General features: G+C 39.3%; 1 protein-coding gene across 1 annotated transcript in view; it reads right to left on the reverse strand.

Annotated features, from left to right (window-relative positions):
- The window catches only part of slc24a3 (solute carrier family 24 member 3), a 420,704-nt gene that overhangs the window by 39,219 nt on the left and 356,559 nt on the right, over positions 1–24,926 (reverse strand). Inside the window, exons 8-10 of the mRNA XM_051919605.1 lie at positions 21,341–21,366; positions 7,291–7,344; positions 3,094–3,227 (exon numbers count right to left, since the gene is read on the reverse strand). Coding sequence (XP_051775565.1) covers positions 3,094–3,227; positions 7,291–7,344; positions 21,341–21,366 — 214 coding nt within the window. The remainder of the gene's footprint in view (positions 1–3,093; positions 3,228–7,290; positions 7,345–21,340; positions 21,367–24,926) is intronic.

The following is a 24,926-nucleotide window of genomic DNA, read 5'->3' on the forward strand; positions in this document are numbered from 1 at the left end:
GCAGGATGGATGTGATGTGCTCGCTGCTGCTGGTTCGAGTAAGGACTCTTACAGCCGAGTTTTAAATCAACTGGAGCTGTGATATAAGATTAGAAGGGGCACCTGCCAGCAGCGAGTTACAATAATCGATTTGGGATGTGATAAAAGCATGGACAAGTTTCTCAACATTAGAAAAGGAAAGGAATGAGCGAACATGGGATATGTTATGGAGGTGAAAGTAAGAAAGTTTCTTAATGTGGTTTATGTGGGCGGAATAAAAAAGGGAGGAATCAAAAATGACACCAAGATTCCTTGCATCAGAAGAAGGTCTGATGAGATCACTGTCAAGAGTGACTGAAAAGGATCTCATCTTCTTAAGTAGCGCTTTAGTGCCAATTTGCAGGAGTTCAGTTTTGTTGCAATTTAATTTTAAAGAGTTCTGCTCCATCCAGGTTTTAATTTCACTGAGGAAAGTTGTGAGCTGAGAAAACTCTGATGAAGTTGCACTTTTGACATTGAAATAGAGTTGAGTGTCATCTGCATAAAAATGATAACCCAGTCCATAGCAACACAAATTGTAACACAAATAGTTCAAATGAGATCAGGCTTTGTGGGTGTCAAGGCCAAATGTTTAATCAAAGTCATCATCTTGTTTTAATTTCTGTATTTACAGTAAATGTCATTGTAGATTGTGCTATGAACTCTTACTCATATCACTCTATGAAAGGAAAACAAACCAGATTCTGTCAACAAGTTCAAACTGTTAGCACATCACAAGGTTTTTGGACTATTGTGTTAGAATCAGTTGTGTTTAATTTTGCTTCTGATAAAAAATGGGTGAGGACTAATGTGCCGTATGAGAGTGAGACACGGCTGATGAAAGTAGAGCATATTAGGTTGAAAAGAATGGAGATGAGAATGATTTAGGCGGATATACAGGCTGTCTCAGAGGAGGCTGAGTAGAGAGAGTCGACTTGGTGTGGTGGCAGTAGGTGTTGTCCTGAGGAGAAACAGACTAAGTTGGTTTGGGAATTGCTACTTTTCAAAGGAGAAACTAAGATTAGGTCCAACCACTACTGTCATTAATAATTATTAATGGCATATACTGTAGTTCAGGGGTCCCCAACTCCAGTCCTGGAGGGTCCCAGTGGCTGCAGGTTCTCATTCTAACCCTTAATTAGTGGTCTGTTTTTGCTGTTGGTTAACTTTGTTTGAATTAATTTTAATTAACTTGTTTTTTTAAGATTTGTTCCTCTGAATTTCTTTATTGTTCCTCTGAATTGCTTTATTTCTTTCTTTAAATGGCACCCAAACAGAAATTAAATGTGAAGTGAGGGAGCCAACAGAAGACCAACTAAGTCAGGGCCTCAAACTCCAATCAATGTCACTCCAACCAGTTGCTTAATGAGGTGTCGAGTCTTGTCGTTAATTAAACCCGTTCTTTAATTCCATGGCTTGTTGCTGCTCTTGCTGTGCAATAGCAGACATTTCCGAAATTGTGAATTGTCTTTTTTCTAGGAGCACTGGTCAAATGTTTTGAGGACCCTTAGCAGATCAACATTCCTGAGACCTTCATCTTTCTTTATATTGAGCTATTTTATGATTGAAAATGTTGGTCATGTTTTGCTGGTCCTGTTTTGGCTCATTTTGTATCTCATTATTGTTTGGCTTCTAATTAAGGAAAAAGAAACAATTAAGGGGTCTGAGTCTTCAAGAGCAAGTCAATTAAAATGAATTCAAAAGAAGTTAATTAGCAGCAAAAACAGGTCACTAATTAAGAAAAGGGTTAGGAAACCTGCAGCCACTGTGGTCCTCCAGGACCGGAGTTGGGGACTCAGTTAGTCATTAACAACAAGAATTGCTGTCTTATCCATTGTCATAATGAGAACAGTAACTCTGGCACTCTGGTGTCTCTGCTGTTCATTGGTGACTCACTAATGATTTTTGGGCGACTCCAGTTTCCCTTTCGTGGGCACTCATTAATGACAACACTCTGGCTTCTACTGGGTCATGTTGTCTCTTATTAATGACAGTGGCGACAGGATGTCCTCCATATTCTCCTAGAATGTTCCTCCTTTGTAACATTGCCACGTATTAAGGACGGTGATGACAGGATTCTCTTATTTTCACCTCATTGCTCATTAAAGGTTGTTTGAAGTTCTTCTGCTGGCTTATTACTAGCAAAGGTGTTTTGAAGCACTGTGACTTTGTCCTTTGACAACTTCATTCAATTCCATTTACTTATTCTGTATAGCATTTTTCAGTAAGTGCAGGCGCAGGGCGCTGTAGCAAGTTCACAGGTAGTACATGTAATAACACATTTTATAAATAATTAATTGCATAACTACTACTCAGTGAAACAGGTGGCTGTATGAAACTCTGGGTTTTCCTTTGGTATATAAGATTATCATTAGTGACAGCCGGGTCTCAAACCCCTCTGCTATAGCAGACGCCAATCATGAATGACACTGAAGACATTCTGGGTTGTCCTTTACTACGGCCGCTGATTAATAATAACAGTGGAGGTGAGGACCAATCTGGTTTCTCCTTTGTCACATTAATGCCAATGGTGGTTCAGAATCCTGTGGACTTTTCTTTGGTGCAATGGTGGTGGGAAGCACTCTGCCTCATCTTATAGTAATAATAATTCTTTGCATTTATATAGCGCTTTTCTCACTACTCAAAGCGCTCAGCAATTGCAGGTTAAGGGCCTTGCTCAAGGGCCCAACAGAGCAGATCCCCTATTGGCATTTATGAGATTCGAACCGGCAACCTTCCGATTGCCAGTGTAGATCCCTAGCCCCAGAGCCACCACTCCGCCAGTTCTAGACCTACAAGTTACAGCTAATGGATATCGCAATAAAGAACAGAAATACAGGGTGACTCTTATAGTGAGCTGTAACACTGCATTTGATCCAAAGAAGGCAATGTAAATTTGGAAGACTACATTATGAAATAAACAAAATGTAAGAGGAAAATCATATGTATGAGGTGAAGAGGGCAATAGGTGTACAGTACAGTGATGGTTTGGTAAAGGTAAAATATTAAAAAGATTAAAATACCCTAAAAAAAGATAAATAGTTTTGAATTCTACAAGCAGAGTGGCCTATTTACCTTTCTTCAGTAACACCATAGTGGCTTCACAGTTGCTGCTGTCATCAATCTCCGCATTGTTTGCTGACCCGTTGGCCATATTGACAGTGCTTTTCTTCCTGCGGTCAAAGTAGCGTTGTGCCCTGGAGTTAAACCTTTAAAAGCAGGTAAATGTAAAGATCATTAAAAGAAAGTGAAAAACAGCTTTCATAACACACATTCATTTGACATATGCAGTGTGATTTAGTGTGAGCTGTGTCTGTGTGACCCCAAACACATGGATCAAAGGAAGACTGGACCCCATTGGTCGTTGTTCCAGGAATTGCATCAGAGCTGATGTTCTGTGACAGCCATGTACCTTCAGCTAGTCAGCAGAAATGTCACATTTGATGACTTTTCCAACGACTTGAGTTGGTGGCGCAATATTGTGAATCCACTCATGTAATGTGACGTGCCCTGCAACTCGCTATGATAAACTCAAACAGGTTTGAATTTGACTTTAGTTATAGACATGAACTCTGTGTGCATTAGAACTGATAACCAATGAATGCTCACCTGGATGTACAATGATGTCACTTCCGGTGTCTGCCCACCCAGACCCTGCCTCTTCCTTTCTTAGGCCAGGTTTATACTTCACGTAATGCGACGTGTGCACCTGCGGACACTTCTGCCATGTAAGCGGTGTACTATTTATACATATGTAAATCTGGAGGATTCCACCGGGTGGCAGTGTGAGATATCATCACGGTGAGAAAACAACGTTTGGCTGCGCTGTGTTGTGCATTGCCCAAAACATCCATTAAGTTCTGAGGACACCTTGCCACAATATCTCTAAAAAGGATGGATGTTTAATGATTACATACTTCAATCCAGGGACGTGCCCATTCTAGTAAGCATCGGGCACGAGGCAGAAACAATCCCTGGATGGGGCATCACTAGCATCATTTAACATCACCAAATCCCCAAATTTGCATCTCCTTGGAAGAAAATCAAAACACACTGTGGAAACCCACCAGGAAAACATGCAAACTCTAGTCAGGGAACACCAGCAACGTGACTCTCTACGAGGCAGCAGCACTACGCTCCGCCACTGTGCCACCCCCACACTGTTAACAGTATTAATTATTTAAATGAAGTTAATGATTTATCTGTAAAATACATACATACATGCTTTAACACATTTCATCATGAAAGTGATATCAAGTATAAATCTAAGGATTCTAAATGTGCACATAGCTGGAATATTATACATTTAACGTGTTCTGTGTGGCGATCACTGCCTGCCGCAGGAGGAAGACCCAGAAGCACATAGCGATTAACAATTGGGTCAGTTTTAAGATTACATTTACGACGTTCTACTTTAATGACAAAACATACTACAGGATTAAAGTCGAAACTTCCACTTTAATCACAAAACAGACCTTTTCTTTCTTCGTTGTGTCCCTAATTTTATTCTCTGTGGTTCACATACATTCTGATGCTGTTGCAAAGGTGCAAAAAAAAAAAAGGGGACTATGCGACGTTTGTATTTCCTATGTGAGAGAAGCACCAAGAATACATGTGTATATCAGCATTAAAGTTTAATGATTTACTTCACCACATCGAACCATTCATCAAACATCAAAGCACGCATACTGAATCTTCAAAGCGGCTTGCTGTTACATGTTGATAGTAAACAGAGACTCTGACGTCACATTCCAACCTGAACACACTGCGCCCCCCGACTGCAACTCACGCACGTGTTGCATTAATTTCTGAGGAAGTTCTCATAGGATGCATCAAATGAATGCTGAGAGTGCGTGGCAGCCATGATGTGTGCAGATACATGTATCCATTTTGCGTGTGAAGTATGAACCAGCCCTTCGGCAGTCGATGTTTAGACACCTATCTGAAAAGACATTCTCCGCGCTGTTTGTTAAACGCATTTCTTTTCTCCTCACCAGTTATACAGGGTTTGCCTTTGGGTGCCCCAACCCTTTATGTTGTTTCTGCCTTTTTTCTCACAGTGGCGTAGTTGGTAGGAAGACGTGGATCCAGGTCAACAGACACCGGACATGACATCAGTGATATTAAAGTCATCAGTCTTCTGGTAAGCAGATGGAAGAAAAGACTTTAATATCACAGCGCTCACCCCTGGAGCAGTGGGCAATTACCATCACCAGAGCCCTTAAGCCAGGGGTCCTCAATGACAGTCCTGGAGGGTCACAGTGGCTGCAGGTTTTTGTTCTAACCAGGTTACTTAATTAGAAAGCAATTCTTGCCAATAATTTAATTTCATGGCTTGTTAGTGCTTTAGCTCTGCTATATCAGGTAATTCTCAAATCCTAGATTTTCTTCCCCTTTCTAAGGATATCATCCAAATGATTTGAAGGCTAAAATGGATCAGTAATTCTCAGTCCTTCACTTTTTTCTCTTCACTTTCCTTCCAAGTATTTAATCAAACCCAATAGTGCATGATAAATACACACAAGTGTAAATGGTAACAAGCTAAATGGAGAAATGCTGGTCTATTTTGTCATTTGCATGTTATTGCTAATTAGGAGCAATTAAAAACCAAGAATACAGACTAAAATAAGCGATAAGGGTTCAAAATCTTAACGAGCGAGACAACTAAAGTGAAGCAGAAGTGTCACTTGAGCAATAAGTGCTTCTTATTAAGCAATTGTGTTGGAGCAAAAACCTGCAGCCACTGCGGCCCTCCAGGACCGTGACTGAGGACCACTGCCTTAAGCTGTCCCCTATGCACACACGCAGGACCACATTCAAAGAGTTAGCATATCCTCTCTTACACACCTCTATTTCTAAACCTTTTGTACCTTCTGAAAACATGTTTTCACTTTGCTATTCTGGGTTATTGAGTGTAAACTGATGGGTAAAACTAGACAATATACTCATTTAAAGTTAAATCTGTGGTGTGCAGAAAATGAAGCGGTCTGAATATTTTCTAAATCCACTGTAATCATCTTCTGTAATACGCTACCATGGCTCTTTGTGTGTCTGTCCAGGATTTTAAATCACCTGTAGCTTGCAAACCGTTTGACTTGTTGACCTGAAATTTGGTACACATATACTACGTGACGTCTACTGTCTGCTTTCGGGGTGATGATTGACCTCCAAGGTTATTCTTCTTTTTATTTTTATTTTATTTTATTGTAGAATCAACTTTCGGCAGCACATAGCAGGGCAGCCATGCGGTGCATGTGTACGGGCGCCGTTCTCATTCCCTACCACTTTCACCGTCACTTCCCCTACTTCTTCATAACTTAAATCATTCTTGAAGCAGATTGAAGACTTAAGTGCCAGATTAGTTGAAAAATTAAGGAAAACGTACTAAGTAATTGCAACACAGACACTGACTTAATCAGTTTTAATGCAAATAGATGCCAACGGAAGAAGAGAAGAAGCGGGCTGCTAGGGTGGAGAGAAGAAGAGCTGCTCAGGCAGCAGCAAGCACATCAACCTCTGAGCAAACGAATGGTAAACATACAGAGAAAGAGGATGAAGACTAGGAATGATCAAGTCAAGTGGATTCACTGTACGTTATCATGCACTGCGCCATTACTGGTAATACAATAATTCAACTTCAAGAAAAACCTCCCACTGTTCCAGTGTGGTGCTGAGGTGTCACCCACTGCACTTGGGTCCTAATCCAGGATGTTCAGTGTTTGGTGGGTGTGACAACGTGCTATCAGCGCATCCTGCCAACCTCAACCTCATATATATTGTAGCTTATAATGGCATTCTAATGGCATAAAGTGTTTAACAGAAAGTATCTTCCTAATGTGTACTTTACTATGCTGTATGTCAGTAATATTATGTCATAGTTGACAATTATGAGGCTAGACAAATAGAAGAAGAATGCCTTTTATTGTCACTATACACATGTACAATGAGATTAAAAGCAGCTCCTTCAGTGCAGACATATATGTAGAACACAACAAGTAAATAAACAAATGGTGCAAAAAGTTGCAAAAAAAGTTCTGTGATGCTATATACCAATGGAAAGAATAATAACTACTGCACTATCGGGTTATTGCACATTATTTAAATACTGGAAAGAATAAATAACTATTAGACAAAATGCAAAATGCTAAAAAAAAAAACATTCAAGTCAAAAACTTTATTATAAATTATTATCCTCCTAAACCTGTTGTACCTAGAACTGCATGACTGAGGGGCCAGCTGCAGTTTAAACAATACGTTAAGGTGTCTACTTACTTCATGATTAGGATATACACCATGTACATCACTATTAAGATCAGAGACTCCCACCTATTAGCAAAAAAGAAAAAGAAACAGAAACAGAAACAGAAGTGGTTAAAAGTGTTTCATTCTGTATGTGCCAGCAATATTAACATCACTTTCTGACAGCGTCAAGATCTTTCATTTTTTTGTAGAAGACTTTTCGAAGTATTTTTTGTGACCTTCCTATTCATTCATCTTAGTTCCAAAGGCCAAAGAGTGCATCATGCAAGGATGCAGCAGGCTTGAGTGACCTTCATAACAATGTGCCATAAAGCAAGGAAGCAAATCCATAAGACATTAGTTGAGGATGCTTATTGAGCTATAGATTGCTTTGCGCATTATCACCATTGAACAAGGCATTACATGCCATCCATTATCGGACATTCACTTTCACTGCTGTATGCAGCTATGTTTTTTTTGAGGTTATGTGTCATGTCTTGCCAGTCCCCGCTGGGCCAACTCATCACGTATGAATTAGATGCAGCAATGATAAGAACTTGTTAAAGAACAAATACGGGGTCTGTGCATTCAGGAGGAAACGCATCTCAAAAGTGGAAGTCACTTCCTGACAGTTATCTGCTGGTCTGGCTGTTACTCTGGCAGCTCTGGGACCCGAGAAAAACAAACAAGGTAATCCTTAGCTTAATATTGAAAAATAAACTGCTACCCAGAGCTAGATATGCAGGTTAGAAAATGGATGGATGGAAACAAATCATTTTTACAAATATATTTTCACACTGCACTTTGACATTCTTTGATATCTTTCTGCTGTGAAACATTCTGACCTGCCATTTTTAAACATGTCTTAAGCAACTATTATCATATACTGATAATTTCTGTATTATTTATATCTATTATTTATTTTTTATATTATATATTATATATTTATTGACTATATTTATCTAGATTGCATAATACCATAAATTGCATCAGTCTTGTCTTTGCACAATGTCTTGTATTGTTTGTGTTTTAATTTTACATTTTAATTTAATTTTAAATTTTAATTTTAATTCTATTTTTAATTTAATTTTAATTTTTTATTTGCACTTCATGTTGTTACGCTGTGGACCCTGAGCTTCGCAATCTCGTCTATCTGTATACTTGTATATGGTTGAGATGACAATAAAGTTCGCTTTGACTTGACTTTTAAATGTTCTCATTTTTATTGAATTAAATACATTTTCTCAATGCATCCATTGATTTTCTGAATGCACCTTAACAGTTGATCAAACTGCAGGAGCCAGAACTCCATATGCCTTAGAAGTTGCTACTCTTTCTTTTTAGGGGAGGACAGGAAGCAGAACACAGAAGACACAACCTGTAAGGTCACCACAAGAGCCAAACCATGAAAGTCATAACAATGGAGCGAACGACCTCATCTTGTCCGCTGAATCCAGCACCAAATAAAAGGTGTGTTGTGTGAAATGTATTGGAGGTAGCAGCATCATTCAGCAGGGGGCACTACCAGTGCCGACTTGGATCAAAATATACCCTAATGTTATTATTAGTACAATTGTGAATTTCCCCTTGGGATTAATAAAGTATCTATCTATCTATCTATCTATCTATCTATCTATCTATCTATCTATCTATCTATCTATCTATCTATCTATCTATCTATCTATCTATCTATCTATCTATCTATCTATCTATCTATCTATCTATCTATCTATCTCCCATGACCACTGGAGGCCATTATCTGCAACACCTTCAAGGTGTCTGGGGAGAACAACCAATCTGGTAATTCACAGTATACCGTGGTACAGGGGAGGTATTGAAGAACATCTGGGGATGCTGAGAGGACTTCTTTTCAATGCAGTCCTGGAAACCTGGAAGGAATCATCACCCTGGTTTTAAAGACCCTTGGGTTTGTGAGGTGGAATTTGGACAAGGGTTCAACTAATGGAATTACGGAACGAAAAAAGCCCATAGGCAAGATGGAGGAAAGAGCAGTCAGGGGCCTCCCCTTGTTCAAATTTGTCTTGAAGACTTTATACTTCACGCAACATGACGCATGCGCCTGTGGGCGCTATTGCTATGTAAGCGTTGTACTGTTTATATTTACGAGCGTACTTTACGTAAGATTCCACCAGTTGGCAGTGTGAGATATCATCGTGGTGAGAAAACGTTCGGCTTCACTGTGTTGTGAATTGCCTGAAACACCCATTACATTCCAAGGGCACCTTGCCACAATATCTCTAAAAAGGATGGATGTTTAGTGATTCAATCCATCAATCCAGGGATGTGCCCATTCCAGCTAGCATTGGGCACGAGGCAGAAACAATCCTTGGACGGGGCATCAGCTCATCGCAAGGTGAATATAAGCACTCATATACACTGGCATCATTTTATCATCATTAAATCCCCAAACCTGCAAGTATTTGGATGGAAACCGGAGCACACGGTGGAAACCACCATGAAAACATGCAAATTCCAGGCAGGGAACACCAGGATTGTGACTCCCTGTCGGACAACAGCACTACTGCTCTGCCACCCTGCTGCCCCCACATGTGTAATTATTAACAGTATTCATTATTTAAATGAAGTTAACGATGTCGGCACGGTGGTGCAGTGGTAGTGCTGCTGCCTCGTAGTTAGGAGACCTGGGTTCACTTCCTGGGTCCTCCCTGCGTGGAGTTTGCATGTTCTCCCCGTGTCTGCGTGGGTTTCCTCCGGGCGCTCTGGTTTCCTCCCACAGTCCAAAGACATGCAGGTTAGGTGGATTGGCGATTCCAAATTGGCCCTAGTGTGTGCTTGGTGTGTGGGTGTGTTTGTGTGTGTCCTGCGGTGGGTTGGCACCCTGCCCAGGATTGGTTCCTGCCTTGTGCCCTGTGTTGGCTGGGATTGGCTCCAGCAGACCCCCATGACCCTGTGTTCAGATTCAGCGGGTTGGAAAATGGATGGATGGATGGAAGTTAACGATGTCGGCACGGTGGTGCAGTGGTAGCGCTGCTGCCTCGTAGTTAGGAGACCCGGGTTCGCTTCCCGGGTCCTCCCTGTGTGGAGTTTGCATGTTCTCCCCATGTCTGCGTGGGTTTCCTCCCACAGTCCAAAGACATGCAGGTTAGGTGGATTGGTGATTCTAAATTGGCCCTAGTGTGTGCTTGGTGTGTGGCTGTGGGTGTGTTTGTGTGTGTCCTGCGGTGGGTTGGCACCCTACCCGGGATTGGTTCCTGCCTTGTGCCCTGTGTTGGCTGGGATTGGCTCCAGCAGACCCCCATGACCCTGTGTTCGGATTCAGCGGGTTGGAAAATGGATGGATGGATGGATGGAAGTTAACGATTTATCTGTAAAATGTAATATACATAGTTAAGTGCATTTCATTATGAAAGTGATATCAAGTATTAATGTAAGGATTCTAAATGTGCAGAGAGCTGGAATATCATAAACGTAATGTGTTCTGTGTGGCGATTGCTGCTGTCAGTTCAGGAAGAAGCCCCAGAAGAAATAAGAGATGTAATTGATCAGACAAGACTTAAGGTACCAAACTGGATCTTGCTTCTCATGCAAAGTCTACTGTACTAACTGAAAAAAGAGATTAGCATATTTGATAAACCTAGCAAGACATACTTGATATACCACACTGTGACTTCAATCTGCGTTAATTCTTCTGCTTATAAGGAATGGAAAATATATAGAAGTTTGTGCACTGGTTGATGGAGTGGCCCACACTGTCACACAATTTGCCCTGGTCCATTGCAGGGCACACTCATACACTCTATGTTTAAAGTTGCCATTTAAACCTAATCTAAGGGTGATCAATGTCAGTCCTGGATGGCCGGAGTGGCTGCAGGTTTTTGTTCCCACCATGTTGCTTAAACAGACACCAATTCTTGCCAATAACAGGTCTTATTTACAGTAATAGCATGACTTGCTATTGTTATACTCCTGCAGTGTCAGGTAGTTCTTAAATCGTAGATTTTATTTCCTTCCTAATGATATCATCTGAATGATTTGAAACCAAAAATGAATGAGTAATTACCAGTTCTTAATTTTTTTCTCTTCTGTTTCCTTCTGTGTACTTTACTAAACCACATAATGCACGATGACTACACATGGGTGGAAATGGAAACAACCGAGAAGGAGAACTGCTGGCTTCTTTTGTCATTTGCATCGTATTGCTAATAAGGAGCCATTAAAAATAGCAAATGCGGCTATTCAAGACTAGTCTTAAAGGGTACAAAATCTACACAAGCGAAGCAACTAAAATGAAGCAGAAAATGTCACTTGAGCAGTAAGTACTTCTTCAGCAATAAATAACTTCTCATGAAGCAGCTGGACTGCAGCAAAATACCTGCAGCAATTGTGGCCCTCCAGGACCAACGTTGCTCACTCCTGATTTAAAGGGTCTGAGGTCTAAATAGCAAATTAATTAAATGAAGTTAATTAGCTGCACAAACTGGGCACAAATTTAAAAAATGGTTAGAATGAAAACCTGCATCCATTGTGGCCTTCCAGGATCCGAAATGGGGGTAACCCATGGTGTGGTGGGACTTGGGGAGGTAAAGAAGGTGCAAACTCCACACAGATAGTCACTGGACTGGAATTAGAAGCTAGTGTCCATCCACAAACATTGAGGCTACAGCACTATGCTGCCCTGGACATTCGTTTTTTTTTTTTTTCAAAAATTACAAAAAAATATGTAATACATTTGGGTTCTTCAAAAAAAAAATTGAAATTGATAGCAAGAAAGCGTCAGTGAAAGATCAGATTTTGGCATTTTGATAATTTCTTACATAGAGACAACATTTGGAAGGAACTGATCATAAAATGTTGAAAGCTTTACATTATGCCATGTGGTATATATCTTCATCCAGACCAGCTGAACATCATTTCCTTTAGAATATATACAGAAAAGCTAACAGTAAATAGCGTGACATGTTTTCTTTTTTCTGAATCATTGTCTGATGTCCCTGGTGAGAGGTATTGTCTAAATTCACAAAGTAGTGGGTCTACAATTATGAAACATCGGTCCATGCAATACACTGTCCACAAACCTAATTTTTTAAAAGCCATATTAAAGGTCCGGCCTATTCAATTAGTGGTTCTTGAGTACCATACGGCAAGGTAAAGGACACACTTCCACCATCAAATGCTTCTACCTAAAATCTTTCATTTAAGTTCTCCTAAAAGTACCTTAGCTTTCATAATATCATCTGAATGACTGCTAGGATTGACTGTTGTAAATTACAAACCAATTCCATTTTCTTCTAAAATGTTCAAAAGGAGAGCAATCTCAGCAAAACAGAGAGAAACAGAAAATACAATACAAATTATTTATATATAGCCCAATACGCGGCACGGTGGCGCAGTGGGTAGCGCTGCTGCCTCGCAGTTGGGAGATCTGGGGACCTGGGTTCGCTTCCCGGGTCCTCCCTGTGTGGAGTTTGCATGATCTCCCCGTGTCTGCGTGGGTTTCCTCCGGGCGCTACGGTTTCCTCCCACAGTCCAAAGACATGCAGGTTAGGTGGATTGGTGATTTTAAATTGGCCCTAGTGTGTGCTTGTGTGTGTGGGTGTGTTTGTGTGTGTCCTGCGGTGGGTTGGCACCCTGCCCAGGATTGGTTCCCTGCCTTGTGCCCTGTGTTGGCTGGGATTGGCTCCAGCAGACCCCCGTGACCCTGTGTTCGGATTCAGCGGGTTGGAAAATGGATGGATGGATAGCCCAATACCATTTATTTTTGTATAGTCCAAAATCACACAAGAAGTGCTGCAATGGGCTCTAACAGGCCCTGCCTTTTGACAGACCCCCAGCCTTGACTCTCTAAGAAGACAAAAAAAAACCCTTGAAGAGGGGAAAAAAAAATGGAAGAAACCTCAGGAAAGGCAGTTCAAAGAGAGACCCCTTTCCAGGTAGGTTGGACGTGCAGTGGGTGTCTAAAAGAAAGGGGGCAATACAATACAATACACAGAAGAGGACACAAGTAATCCTCAATACAATATAATAGTGCAATAGAAATATTACAAGTGCAGAGCAGAATTCAACAGTAGATGATCTTCTTCTGTAATACACTACTGTGGCTGTTCGTTGGTCTGTCCAGGATTTTAAATCACCTGTAGGTGGAAAACTATTTGACCTTTTGACCTGAAATTTCGTACACATATACTATGTGATCTCTACTGTCTGCTTTCGTGGTGATGATTTTGATTACTCTTTTTATTTTTATTTTATTGGAGAATCAACTTGGCAGTGGCCAGTAGGGCGGTGGTGCTGCGCATGCGTATGGTCACCGTTCTCATCCCTACCACTTTCGCCGTCATTTCCCCCACCTCTTCATATCTTAAATCATTTTTGAGGCAGATTGAAGACTTAAGTGCCAGCTTAAGTGAAAAATTAAGAAAAACGTACTAAGTAATTGCAACACAAACACTGACTTAATCAGGTTTAATGTGAAAAGATGCCGACGGAAGAAGAGAAGAAGCGGGCCACTAGGGTGGAGAAAAGAAGAGCTGCTCAGGAAACAGCAAGCACATCAACCTCTGAGCAAACGAATGGTAAACGTACAGAGAAAGAGGACAAAAACTAGGAATACTCAAGTCAAGTGTAATGTGCAGTCCGCTGTTACTGGTATCACATAATACGATTTGGATTTGTTCAGAGAAAACAAAACTACAAAAATCAACATCTCAGCTCTAGCGCTGCAGCAAACAATTATTTAAGTAATCAAGTATTCTACTGATTACATCTTGAGTAATCAGATAATAGTTTCGCTTTATTTAAGAGCAATAGTAATTGTACAAAAGAGAAAATAAAACATCTCTCTTTATATTAACAGATAATTGATTTCCTTTATAGAAAAAAAAAAATTTTTTATCGCTTAAATTGCATACAATAAAATTATTTGTCAAAACTAAACCCATTTAGTGCATTTAAATGCCACATTATGTTCTGGGTTTTAAAGATAATATTGTCTGAAACAGAAAGACAAATAAATACAAAAATAATATCAATTAATCTTTTAAGCACCTCAAGCATATAAATAAAACATATTATTATTATAATTATTAATTACAAAGTACTTTAGAAAAGGTATACATACAGACTACAACTAAGGCACAAACCCTTAATAATAATAACACATAAAAATTGTCTTAAAGTTTTTACAGCTTAACTTTCAGAAGACAATAAATGGCTGCACTGTCTACCTCAGATATACTTGACAGAAATATTACATTTAGCAGCCTCAAGTTGCACGTTTTGAAAAAGCTCTAAAGGACAGAGCACATACTGTAGATTCTGCTTCTTCACTGTGCAAACATATTTACTGTGAACTACTTCAGGGAGTTCAGTTCCATCTACCCAGTTCAGTGGTGCCACATCAATCAACTTATCCATTGAATTTTATATACAGGTAAAATTCCATTACAACGAAATTCCAGGGGCCTAAAAAATATTTTGCTGCAATGAAAATTTTGTGTGAACTGTTTTATTTTGAAACTTAACTAAACACTTAAAAAGGAAAAAAAAAAAAAAAAAAAAAGGAATCATTTCTGCATGTCAGGCCTTTGTTGAATCCCATTTTTTGAGTTAGAGCTGCTGAACTTTGGAAACTTTGGGAAAACGCAGCTACATTTTCGTGTAGCTATAGTGCTTTCTTTAACTTGCGTCCAGGCATCTGCAATCATTTCAATAGCTTCTCTCGCTTTAATTTTAATCTCCTCCTGTCTACAAGTTATGCTGACGAGTATTTTTCTCAGCATTTCCTTGCAATAATGCACTTTCAGGGTGCGAATGATGCCCAAATCCAGTGGCTGAAGCGCTGCCATGCAATTGGATGGGAGGAATTAAACGCAAACATTATCTAAATGTGGAAGCATGTTGTGGACAGCACAGTTATCAATCAGAAGCCGTATCATCTTTTTCTTCTTCTTCTTCATATTGTGAGGTTTCTGAACTCTTTTGGGATCCCCCGTCACGCTGAAGTATGTCCTGAAGCGCAATTGCCGCGTCTATGGAAGCTTACTTACAGCAGGCTCACAGCGGTGCAGTGAGGCGCCACAGAAGCGAATCCTAAAAGATCGGGGTCGCGCTATAAGTCCCTGTCTTACACCCCAAAACACGAGGCTGAGTCTCAGTACTTTAGCAAAACCAGCTTTATTCAGCTTGAAACAGGAACAGCACGCTTATTTATTATAGCGGGATCTGCCACTCTCCTATAAACAGACACAGCAGTCAGGCAGGGTTGTGGCCAGGTTAGTGGCCAAGTAATCCTGTTACCTGTATTTACAATGTTCCTTGCATCACCCATCAAGATCTTTTCTGTTTACTCTGGCAGAGAGACGCAGCAGAGCTGTGAGCCTGCTGTTGCCCTGGCAAAAGATAAACAGTTCTCCACAGACGCAGTCATTGCACTTCGGGACACTCTTTGGCGTGTCGTTCCATTGACGGAGGTCCCAAGAGTGTTTAGAAACCTCACACTTTCCTGAATGAGTGCCGCATTAATAGGAATGTTTCTTGAACGAGCATCACTGAACCACATAAAAATGGCTTTTTCAACATTTTCAAATGCAGCAGTTTGCATACGTTTGCAACCCGAGATTTTTCTTCTTTTTTTGCTCAGTCTTTCAAGAAAGTTGACAGTGTCGATGGCGAAATTCCGAATTCACTGGCAACGTCTTTTTATTTTTGCCGCAATCGAGAGCTGCAAAAATGTAATGTTTTTTTTTCTAATATGAACTGTTATCATTTTTTTGTGTCTGCCATTTCTATAGGAGGGTGACAATGAGTTAAATTCCAATGGATGTTTTTCAAATGTTGACGAGCGATAAGTAAAAGGCATCACTGAAAACCACCGAAAACAAAAACAGCTAAAAAAAAACCAATAACAGGAAAGTTTGAAGAAAGAAATTTTCTTACAATGTTTCTGTGTGGGGATCGTTGTGCACAGCTGAGCTGCGACTACAGAACTAACTGCTCTGTGGATGATTCATTCAAGCATTTCAAGGTCTTTTGGGCACTTCATTGTAATGAAAGTATCTGCTGAATGGACTTCGTAGTAACGAGATTTCTTTTTTTTTTTTTTTATTTTACTTATTAATTGTATTGTAATCATTCCATACAAATAGATCAATTTATAACAAAAAAAAAAAATTGAAGACAAATCAAACCCCACCCCTGAGAAGGAGAGCTTAGCCAAAGGAGAATTGCTTAGGGCTTTTTAATAAGGCAACAATAAACAAAAGAAAGGAAGAAATATATATAGGTAAATAAAAAATGGAGAAGGGAATTAAATGCGGTAATAGTTATTTCTCTTATTCTAAAATAATATTGATTTGATCCTGCCAGGTTTTAAAAAATTCTGTACAGATCCTCTAACTGAGAATTTGATTTTTTCCAATTTCAAATAATATAAAACATCGGTTTCCCACTGACTTATCAGAGGACGGTTAGGATTCTTCCAATTTAACAAAATAAGTCTGCGTGCCAAAAGTGTAGTGAATGCAATCACCGTTTGCTTGTCCTTCTCCACTTTAAATCCATCTGGAAGAACACCGAACACAGCTGTTAGTGGGTTAGGAGGGATTGTGACCCCAAGGCTGTCTGAAAGACAATTAAAAATTTTGGTCCAAAATGATGTTAGTTTGGTGCAGGCCCAAAACATGTGACCCAGTGAGGCAGGAGCTTGATTGCAGCGTTCACAGATTGGATCTTGCCCTGGAAACATTTTGGACAGTTTTAAGTGAGACAGATGAGCTCGATACATAATTTTTAGTTGAATAATTCTATGCTCTGTGCATATGGAGCTTGAGTGAATTCTCTGCTTTGCTACCTGCCACTCCTTTTCTGATATGTTAATCGAGAGATCTTCTTCCCAATGTCCTCCTGGGTCTTTGAAAGGTAGGGACTCTAATAGGATTTTATATAATGCGGAAATGGTGTTTAATCCCTCGAAATTGAGCAGTATTTTTTCCAGCATGGTGGAGGGTACAAGGTGAAGAAAATCGGGCAGTTTCTTTTTAACAAAATTTGTAATTTGGAGATAGTGAAAGAAATGTGAGTAACGAGATTTCTATAGACTCGTGTCATATGGGGAAACTGTCGGGACCATAAAAATACTTCGTTGTAATGAAACTTTCGTTGTAAAGATATTCGTTGTAACGGAATTTTACCTGTATTTCCTTCTACAGAGCACACCATCACAAAGTCATGACTAAACTTCTAGAAAGAACATATTACATTTGCCCTATTCTTTTATTCTTCTTAGTATCCAGCAATGTTGGCTGGTGTCACTGTTCCTTTGTCAAGTTTTCTTTCCTAGCCTTTTGTGGTACATCAGGGTGAAAAGAAGATACTTGTGTCACCAATAACAGAACACACATACATTAGACCTTTATTGCATTCCACTAAAATCATGGACTCAAGCATCCACAGGACCATAAAACCACGTAAATAAAAGGATACCAGTACCGTGCAATGTATAGTGTCATGCCTGGAAAAAGTCTAAAAGCGTCAACTGTTCATATGTTCGTATTAACTGCTGCAGGTGTAGACATGTCTTGATTTGAACATCTCTAGCTCTAAAGGAAAAGCATCCACAAGCTCTCCGTAATCAGTATGCACATTGTTACAAAGCACAAAAAGTAAAGCTAACATTTTAATATGCAGGCAAACCATTTCTGTAAGTGCTCACTAAATTAACTTTCACTAGCTGTGCACATTTATTTGCAACTTTGTGTATACAAAGAAACTAAGAGGATTTTCAGGCACAAACAGCTGGCACTAACATTCAATCATTTACGCAGTCATTCCAAGTAGACCCACCGAACGGGGCTGTATTATCTGCCGAAGCAGACAAGAATAGGATGAAAAGCACCAGGAGATGGACAAGAATTGTGATATCATCTACTGTTAAATTCTGCTCCATACTTGTACATTTTTTATTTTTTACACTGTATTGACGATTTGTTCTGTGTATTGTATTTTATTGTATTGTATTGTATTGACCCCCTTGTTTTTGACACCCACTGCACGCTCAACCTACCTGGAAACCTTTTTGAACTGCCTTTCCCAAGGTTTTTCCCATTTTTTCCCTACAAGGGTTTATTGGGAGTTTTTCCTCATCTTCTTAGAGAGTCGAGGCTGGGGGGCTGTGAAGAGGCAGGGCCTGTTAAAGCCCATTGCAGCACTTCTTGTGTGATTTTGGACTATACAAAAATAAATGGTATTGTATTGCATTGTAATTGCGAGAAGGGGGCAAACAATAACAGGGGACAAAGCAAGAGGACCAAGATGAGCGAGTACTAGTGCCAAAATGTAGCCCAAAGAATAGTAAGCAAGGACGTGCAAGGAACAAAGACAGAATTTGTGATCATTCATCTTTTCTTTCCTAAGCTTGGATATTTGGCACCACTGTTGGACTGGTTTAAATACCAATGTACTTGCTGACATCATACAGACACGACATCCTATTGGCGCCCCTGGCACTCAGATGGTGCATCCTGACAACCAAAACTCAAACTGATGGCAGGCATACCAAGACAAAGATGGCATCATGGCATACTGATCAATGATAATATATGACAGTTATGGATGTGATACCTAACTTATTAATTCAACGAAGCTAAATCAAAAGATTCTGTAACACAAAGAATAAGCAAAAAAATGAAATCATCTACTAATTGAATGAGAAGGGAATTTAATAAGTGAACTACAGATCAACACCAGGCAGCGTATCTGGTTCTGATCAAGACCTGTCTGAGGAGGAGAGGACTACCTGGAAAAGCTGGCATAAAAGCATAAAAGCGATCGCTGTATTATAGTCACAGCACTTAAAGCACTTTGGACGCAGCTCCTGGCTTCTAGAGTCCATCTGCTTGGGTGTGTGGTCACCAGCGAGACTCACAGAACTGCTGGTTAGTGGGCATATGAGTTGCCCTGAGGTAGAGAGGGGCAAGCAAAGGGACGAAACAGATGGCATTTCCGCGAATGCTGATCTCAGAGCTGCTTTTTTACTGGCTTCATGTATAAGATATAATGTGTTTGTGGTGTGGTGTGTGGCCGGCTAAATATTCCAGCCCTCACCCCCAGGCCGCCAGATGGAGCTCTCCCAACAGCGTGGACGTTCCCCGAATTCCAGCAGGGCCTCATGGACTTTGTAGTTTATATGCACAGCCCTGCTGGATACCATGGGGACCACCAGGAGTCACTGTGGGGAGGCTGCCAGACTCTTACTTGCCCTATAACCCGGAGGTGTGTCATGATCACGTGACAAGAGGAAACAACGTGCTTCCGGGTTGAAGAAAGGAGCTTTTTATCCGACCCGGAAGTGTTCATGATCACATGGACAGAAGGGAGAAACACTTCCGGGTCAGGGACTATATAAAGGACTCTGGGAAACCAGTACGCTGAGCTGAGCTGGGAGGAAGGGTGGCTAAGTGTCTGGGAGTGTGGAGGATTGATTATTGTATTGTTTATTGGTTAGTTATAGGAGTATTGTGGAGTGGAGGGTGCTTTGTGCACTGTACATTGTCCAAATAAATATTACTATTGGACTTTTACCTGGTGTCTGGAGTGGTCGAAGGGTTCAAGAGGACGACAGCGACCTTAATCTGCGACAGTGGTTAGTAGAATAGTGATGTCCCTTGAGATGTTTTTGGTTACAAAAAGTGTGCCACCACATTAAAAAGATTGGAAAACACTGCTTTAGAGTCAGTGTCTAATTTTTATCAGATTGATATTTTCTGCATCATAATGTGCGTCATCTTAGGCGGGTCCCATGATTATGACAGTGCCTTCAGTTAACTTCTATGGTGGGCAGTCTGCAATTCAATTAAATACTGCACCTTTGGATTGAAGAGGAAGTGAAGGTTTGCAGTATGAATGTGTGGCTGATGAAACCCATTTGAGCTGCATGATGATATCAAGTCAACATGGACCAAAATCTCTAAGGAATTTTTTCAGCAACTTGTTTTGACACCGTGCTGTGAAGTAGTCAAGTGGTTCTGCTGGATGGTTCTGAAGGAGTGTGCCTGAGTATATACTTGTAAAAGTGAATAGAACTCTCAACACATAAAATAAAATGAAAGGAGCAATTCACTTGGGATTTCTAAGTTGCATCAGCTGAAGTAAATCAGTGCATGTGTAAAATATGGCTAGTACAGAGCTCTCTTTGGGTAAATGAAATGTGTTTCCATAAAATGTGCACACAATAAAAACAATGATATAAAAATATGCACAGTAAAATGTGCATATATTTTTAACATATTTGTTTACTGAATTGTACATCAGATTTGGACACTTAAAAAATTGAAAAAAGATCTATTCCATTTCTTTAGTCTCAGCATTTTGTAGAGGTACATTTGACTTCCAGTGGAAAATGTTGGTTCAATTCTCCTTTTTCTAATCGGACAGGACACGGCCTACCCCAGCAGTACTGGGCGTGGAGCAAGTCTGGATCACAGGACACTCACATTTGCACACACATGTCTCAGTTTAGAAGCACTTAACACACACACATCTTTGAGAGTACAATAGCAAAAAAACACAGAAATATGTGACTAAGAAATCTTGGGTCAAATACGTGTTCATCACCACAAGAGACTTGATCGGAATATGCAAAGTACAACACAGGACTGAAAGCAGTGGAGTTCCAAAAAGCCACTGTGACTAAAGTACGATTCACTTTTACTTTATCTGTTGAGCCTGCATATACTTACCTAAAATAATTTCTGATACATCACATCCCAGTACCTTACACATCAAAGACACGTAAGGAAGAAGACCACACAACTGATTTTACTGAGATTATAATTTTAAATAGCACCAGCAGGATAAAAGCACTTTAAGGGCTTGTATTTTTAAGCCTTCCATTGAAAACGTATTATGTCCTCAATTCCACACAAGAAATTTACATCCTGCGTACAGGTTAAAAAAACTCTAACATTAAATTAAATTAACTGTTGTTGAAATACCAGCATGGGAAATGCGCTACATAAATAAAATGTATTATTAAATAGTTAAAATGCTACTGTGTATTTAAAACACTGCTTATGCCTAAAATAATAAAAAGAAAAAGAACACTTACCATGAAATTGTTTCATCATGAATAAACTATAAAAAAGAAACAAAAAGTTATGTAATAGTTAAAAACAACTGGTTAATATTTGAAGAAACTACAAAATTAGGATTATCTTCTGTTACCTTTCTCCAGATGATTGTTTAACTCTGACTTGATTTTATATACCATTTTCAGTGGATGAAGGTTACCTGATGATCCATTTCAGAATGAGATATAAAATGTATACAGTAGAATATATACTGCCTCCTTAAGGTGTACCCACCTTCATCAGTAGACACACTGGCATAGAAGTACAATTTTCTTTTAATGCTATATGGCTAATTTTACATTGCCCATGTACTTCTAGGTTTTGCATTAATGTAGATGTTTGTACTTTTTGTTTTTGTGTTATGCTATGTTATATGTTCTGTACTTCAGCTGAAGTGTATTAATTTCACTATAGGGCTCAATAAAAGTCTATCTGTACTTATCTGTGTTATAAAGTATCTATCTATCATATAATGCCTTTCCTATCTATCTATCTATCTATCTATCTATCTATCTATCTATCTATCTATCTATCTATCTATCTATCTATCTATCTATCTATCTATCTATCTATCTATCTATCTATCGTATATAGTGCCATTCATACCTATCTATCTATCTATCTATCTATCTATCTATCTATCTATCTATCTATCTATCTATCTATCTATCTATCTATCTATCTATCTATCTATCTATCTATCTATCTATCTCCCATGACCACTGGAGGCCATTATCTGCAACACCTTCAAGGCGTCTGGGGAGAACAACCAATCTGGTGATTCACAGTATACCGTGGTACAGGGGAGGTAGTGAAGAACATCTGGGGATGCTGAGAGGACTCCTTTTCAATGCAGTCCTGGAAACCTGGAAGGAACCATCACCCTGGTTTTAAAGACCCTTGGGTTTGTGAGGTGGAATTTGGACAAGGGTTCAACTAATGTAATTACGGAACGAAAAAAGCCCATAGGCAAGATGGAGGAAAGAGTACTATAGCGAGTTAGTGGGCCAGCCACCCCATGGGGCAGTCAGGGGCTTCCCCTTGTTCAAATTTGTCTTTATACTTCACGCGACATGATGCGTGTGCCTGTGGAAATGGTTTCCCTCTTGGAAATGTCATTAGCAGACATGGTTTATCTTTCCATTGCTATGCTTATGACACTCAGCTTTACCTCAGGACTACCCCCACCTCCTCTACTGCTCCTCTGCCAATATCTACATTGACTACCTGCCTGGAGGAGATAGAGGCGTGGATGAGGCTCAATTTTCTTCAGCTAAACAGATCCAAAACAGAAGCCATCTTAGTTGGCACATCACACCATCTCCGCTCTTCTACCATCACCAGTATCACTTTCGCTGGCCAAAACAAACCCTCTTTCTATATACGATCTATCTATCGTATATAGTGCCATTCATATCTATCTATCTATCTAATATAGTGCCATATCTATCTATCGTATATAGTGCCATTCATATCCATCTATCTATCTAATATAGTACCATATCTATCTATCTATCGTATATAGTGCCATTCATATCTATCTATCTATCTAATATAGTGCCATAACTATCTATCTATCTATCGTATATAGTGCCATTCATATCTATCTATCTATCTATCTAATATAGTACCATATCTATCTATCTATCGTATATAGTGCCATTCATATCTATCTATCTATCGTATATAGTGCCATTCATATCTATCTATGTATCGTATATAGTGCCATTCATATCTATCTATCTATCTATCTATCTATCTATCTATCTATCTATCTATCTATCTATCTATCTATCTATCTATCTATCGTATATAGTCATGTTCACGTCTATCTGTTCATGTTATACAGTACCTTTTACCAGCTACCTATCTACTGTATATGTTTGCATACTGTATGTACAGATGTCTATTGAAGCCAAGGTCTGAGATACGATTTGCATATTTGTAGCTGGAAATCCACAAAGGGAGAAAATAAATCACGTATCTTAAAGCAGTTTTTTATGTCTAAGCTTTCGAATCAGGAATCATCATCAGAGGGAAATGATTCAAGTTACAGGAGTTCAAGGCAATATATAGCAAACAAGGAGGGGAGAATAGGTGGATGTGTCAGGGGGATTGATGAGGTGGGTTTCGGAGGGTGTTAGTAATAAAGTCTTATTTATTATGTGCATGTTCTTCTTTTCAAGGCTGCACATGTTGGGTTCATGTCCAAATGTCTTTTAATGGTGTTTTCATTGGAGAGCCACGTTTCAGCCAGTTCTCTGTAACTTTTGGATATGTACTGTACAGTATATCTATATAGGCATTATGTGTTTTTTCTATATTTGTAATTAATGCAAATATCAGTGGCCTCATCAGTAGAAGTGTGCTTAATAAGAATAGGCTGAATTAAATGTTCGCTCGTGTGAGGTGGGGTTCTGTGGAGGAATTAATCTTATTTCCTACATATGCTATAGATCTGCTTTGCAATATGACAGGAGACTAAGTTTGGCTTTGTATTTATTTTAATCTTTCTTCTTAGTGTTTTTTTCAGGCTTTGCTGTGATTACTGTATACATTAAAGCATAAATGTACATTACACGAGTGGAAGAGGATCACATGACATTTTAATATTTATAGTATATAAATAGCACAGTTTAATATTACATAACATATAATGATACCCAGTATATACTGTAATCCAGTATCATTCTAAATTAAGTATCAGGAAGTCTTAAGACTTAAGAATTTTGAACAAATGTTTTTTTCAAGATCTATTTTTGTACATTTGGAATGCTAACCTCCACAAGATGGCATGAGAGACACACACTGAATTTAAAGTAGGAGAGATTTGTGCAGCATATCCTTAAAAACACCCCAGGAAACACATTGGACTGGCTGAGCAATTACTGCATATATAGCAGTGATTTAATAACTTCAAGCCACTCTTATAACATGAAAAACAAATTAGGGTCCCATAATTAACTAATTACCGGAGTATCCAAAACAAATTAACACAACCCAGACAAATGAACAGCTGTATGATAAAACATCTGCACATTTCTGTGAATACTAGCAGTTGTAGGCTAGTGATCCTCAAAACAAAGAAGACCTTTTATTTTTTTTTATTTAGACATCACCTACAATTAGACTGTCATAAACTGTGATGAAATGAATAGGTGAGGATAAGGAAGAGGAACAGGAGACCTAGGAGAGAATGACCAAAATTAAGTTTCAGTTTATTCTGCTTCTCAGTTTCTCTAATTTTGGAAATAGAAAACATTTTGCTTCAGAGTAAAGGAAGTCGAAGATTGTGGAAATATTACAGAAGCAAAATGGAAGTATTTAAGTAATAGCATCTATTCATGTGAATAATTTATGCTGTTGAATGCCTGGTAGGGTGGAGTTTAAATGGGATGAACACTAGGCCTCAGGCCACTTCAGTATCATAATTCCGACCATGGGGCTATTTGACTGTATGAAACGAAGCATTCACTTGCGCAGGATAATGTGATCTGACTAAATTCCAAGAGAACAACAGGGGGTCAATGAAGAACAACCATCTGGATTGATTTGTGGCCATTT

The sequence above is a fragment of the Erpetoichthys calabaricus genome, chromosome 15 (assembly GCF_900747795.2).
Source record: "Erpetoichthys calabaricus chromosome 15, fErpCal1.3, whole genome shotgun sequence".
NCBI lineage: Eukaryota > Metazoa > Chordata > Cladistia > Polypteriformes > Polypteridae > Erpetoichthys > Erpetoichthys calabaricus.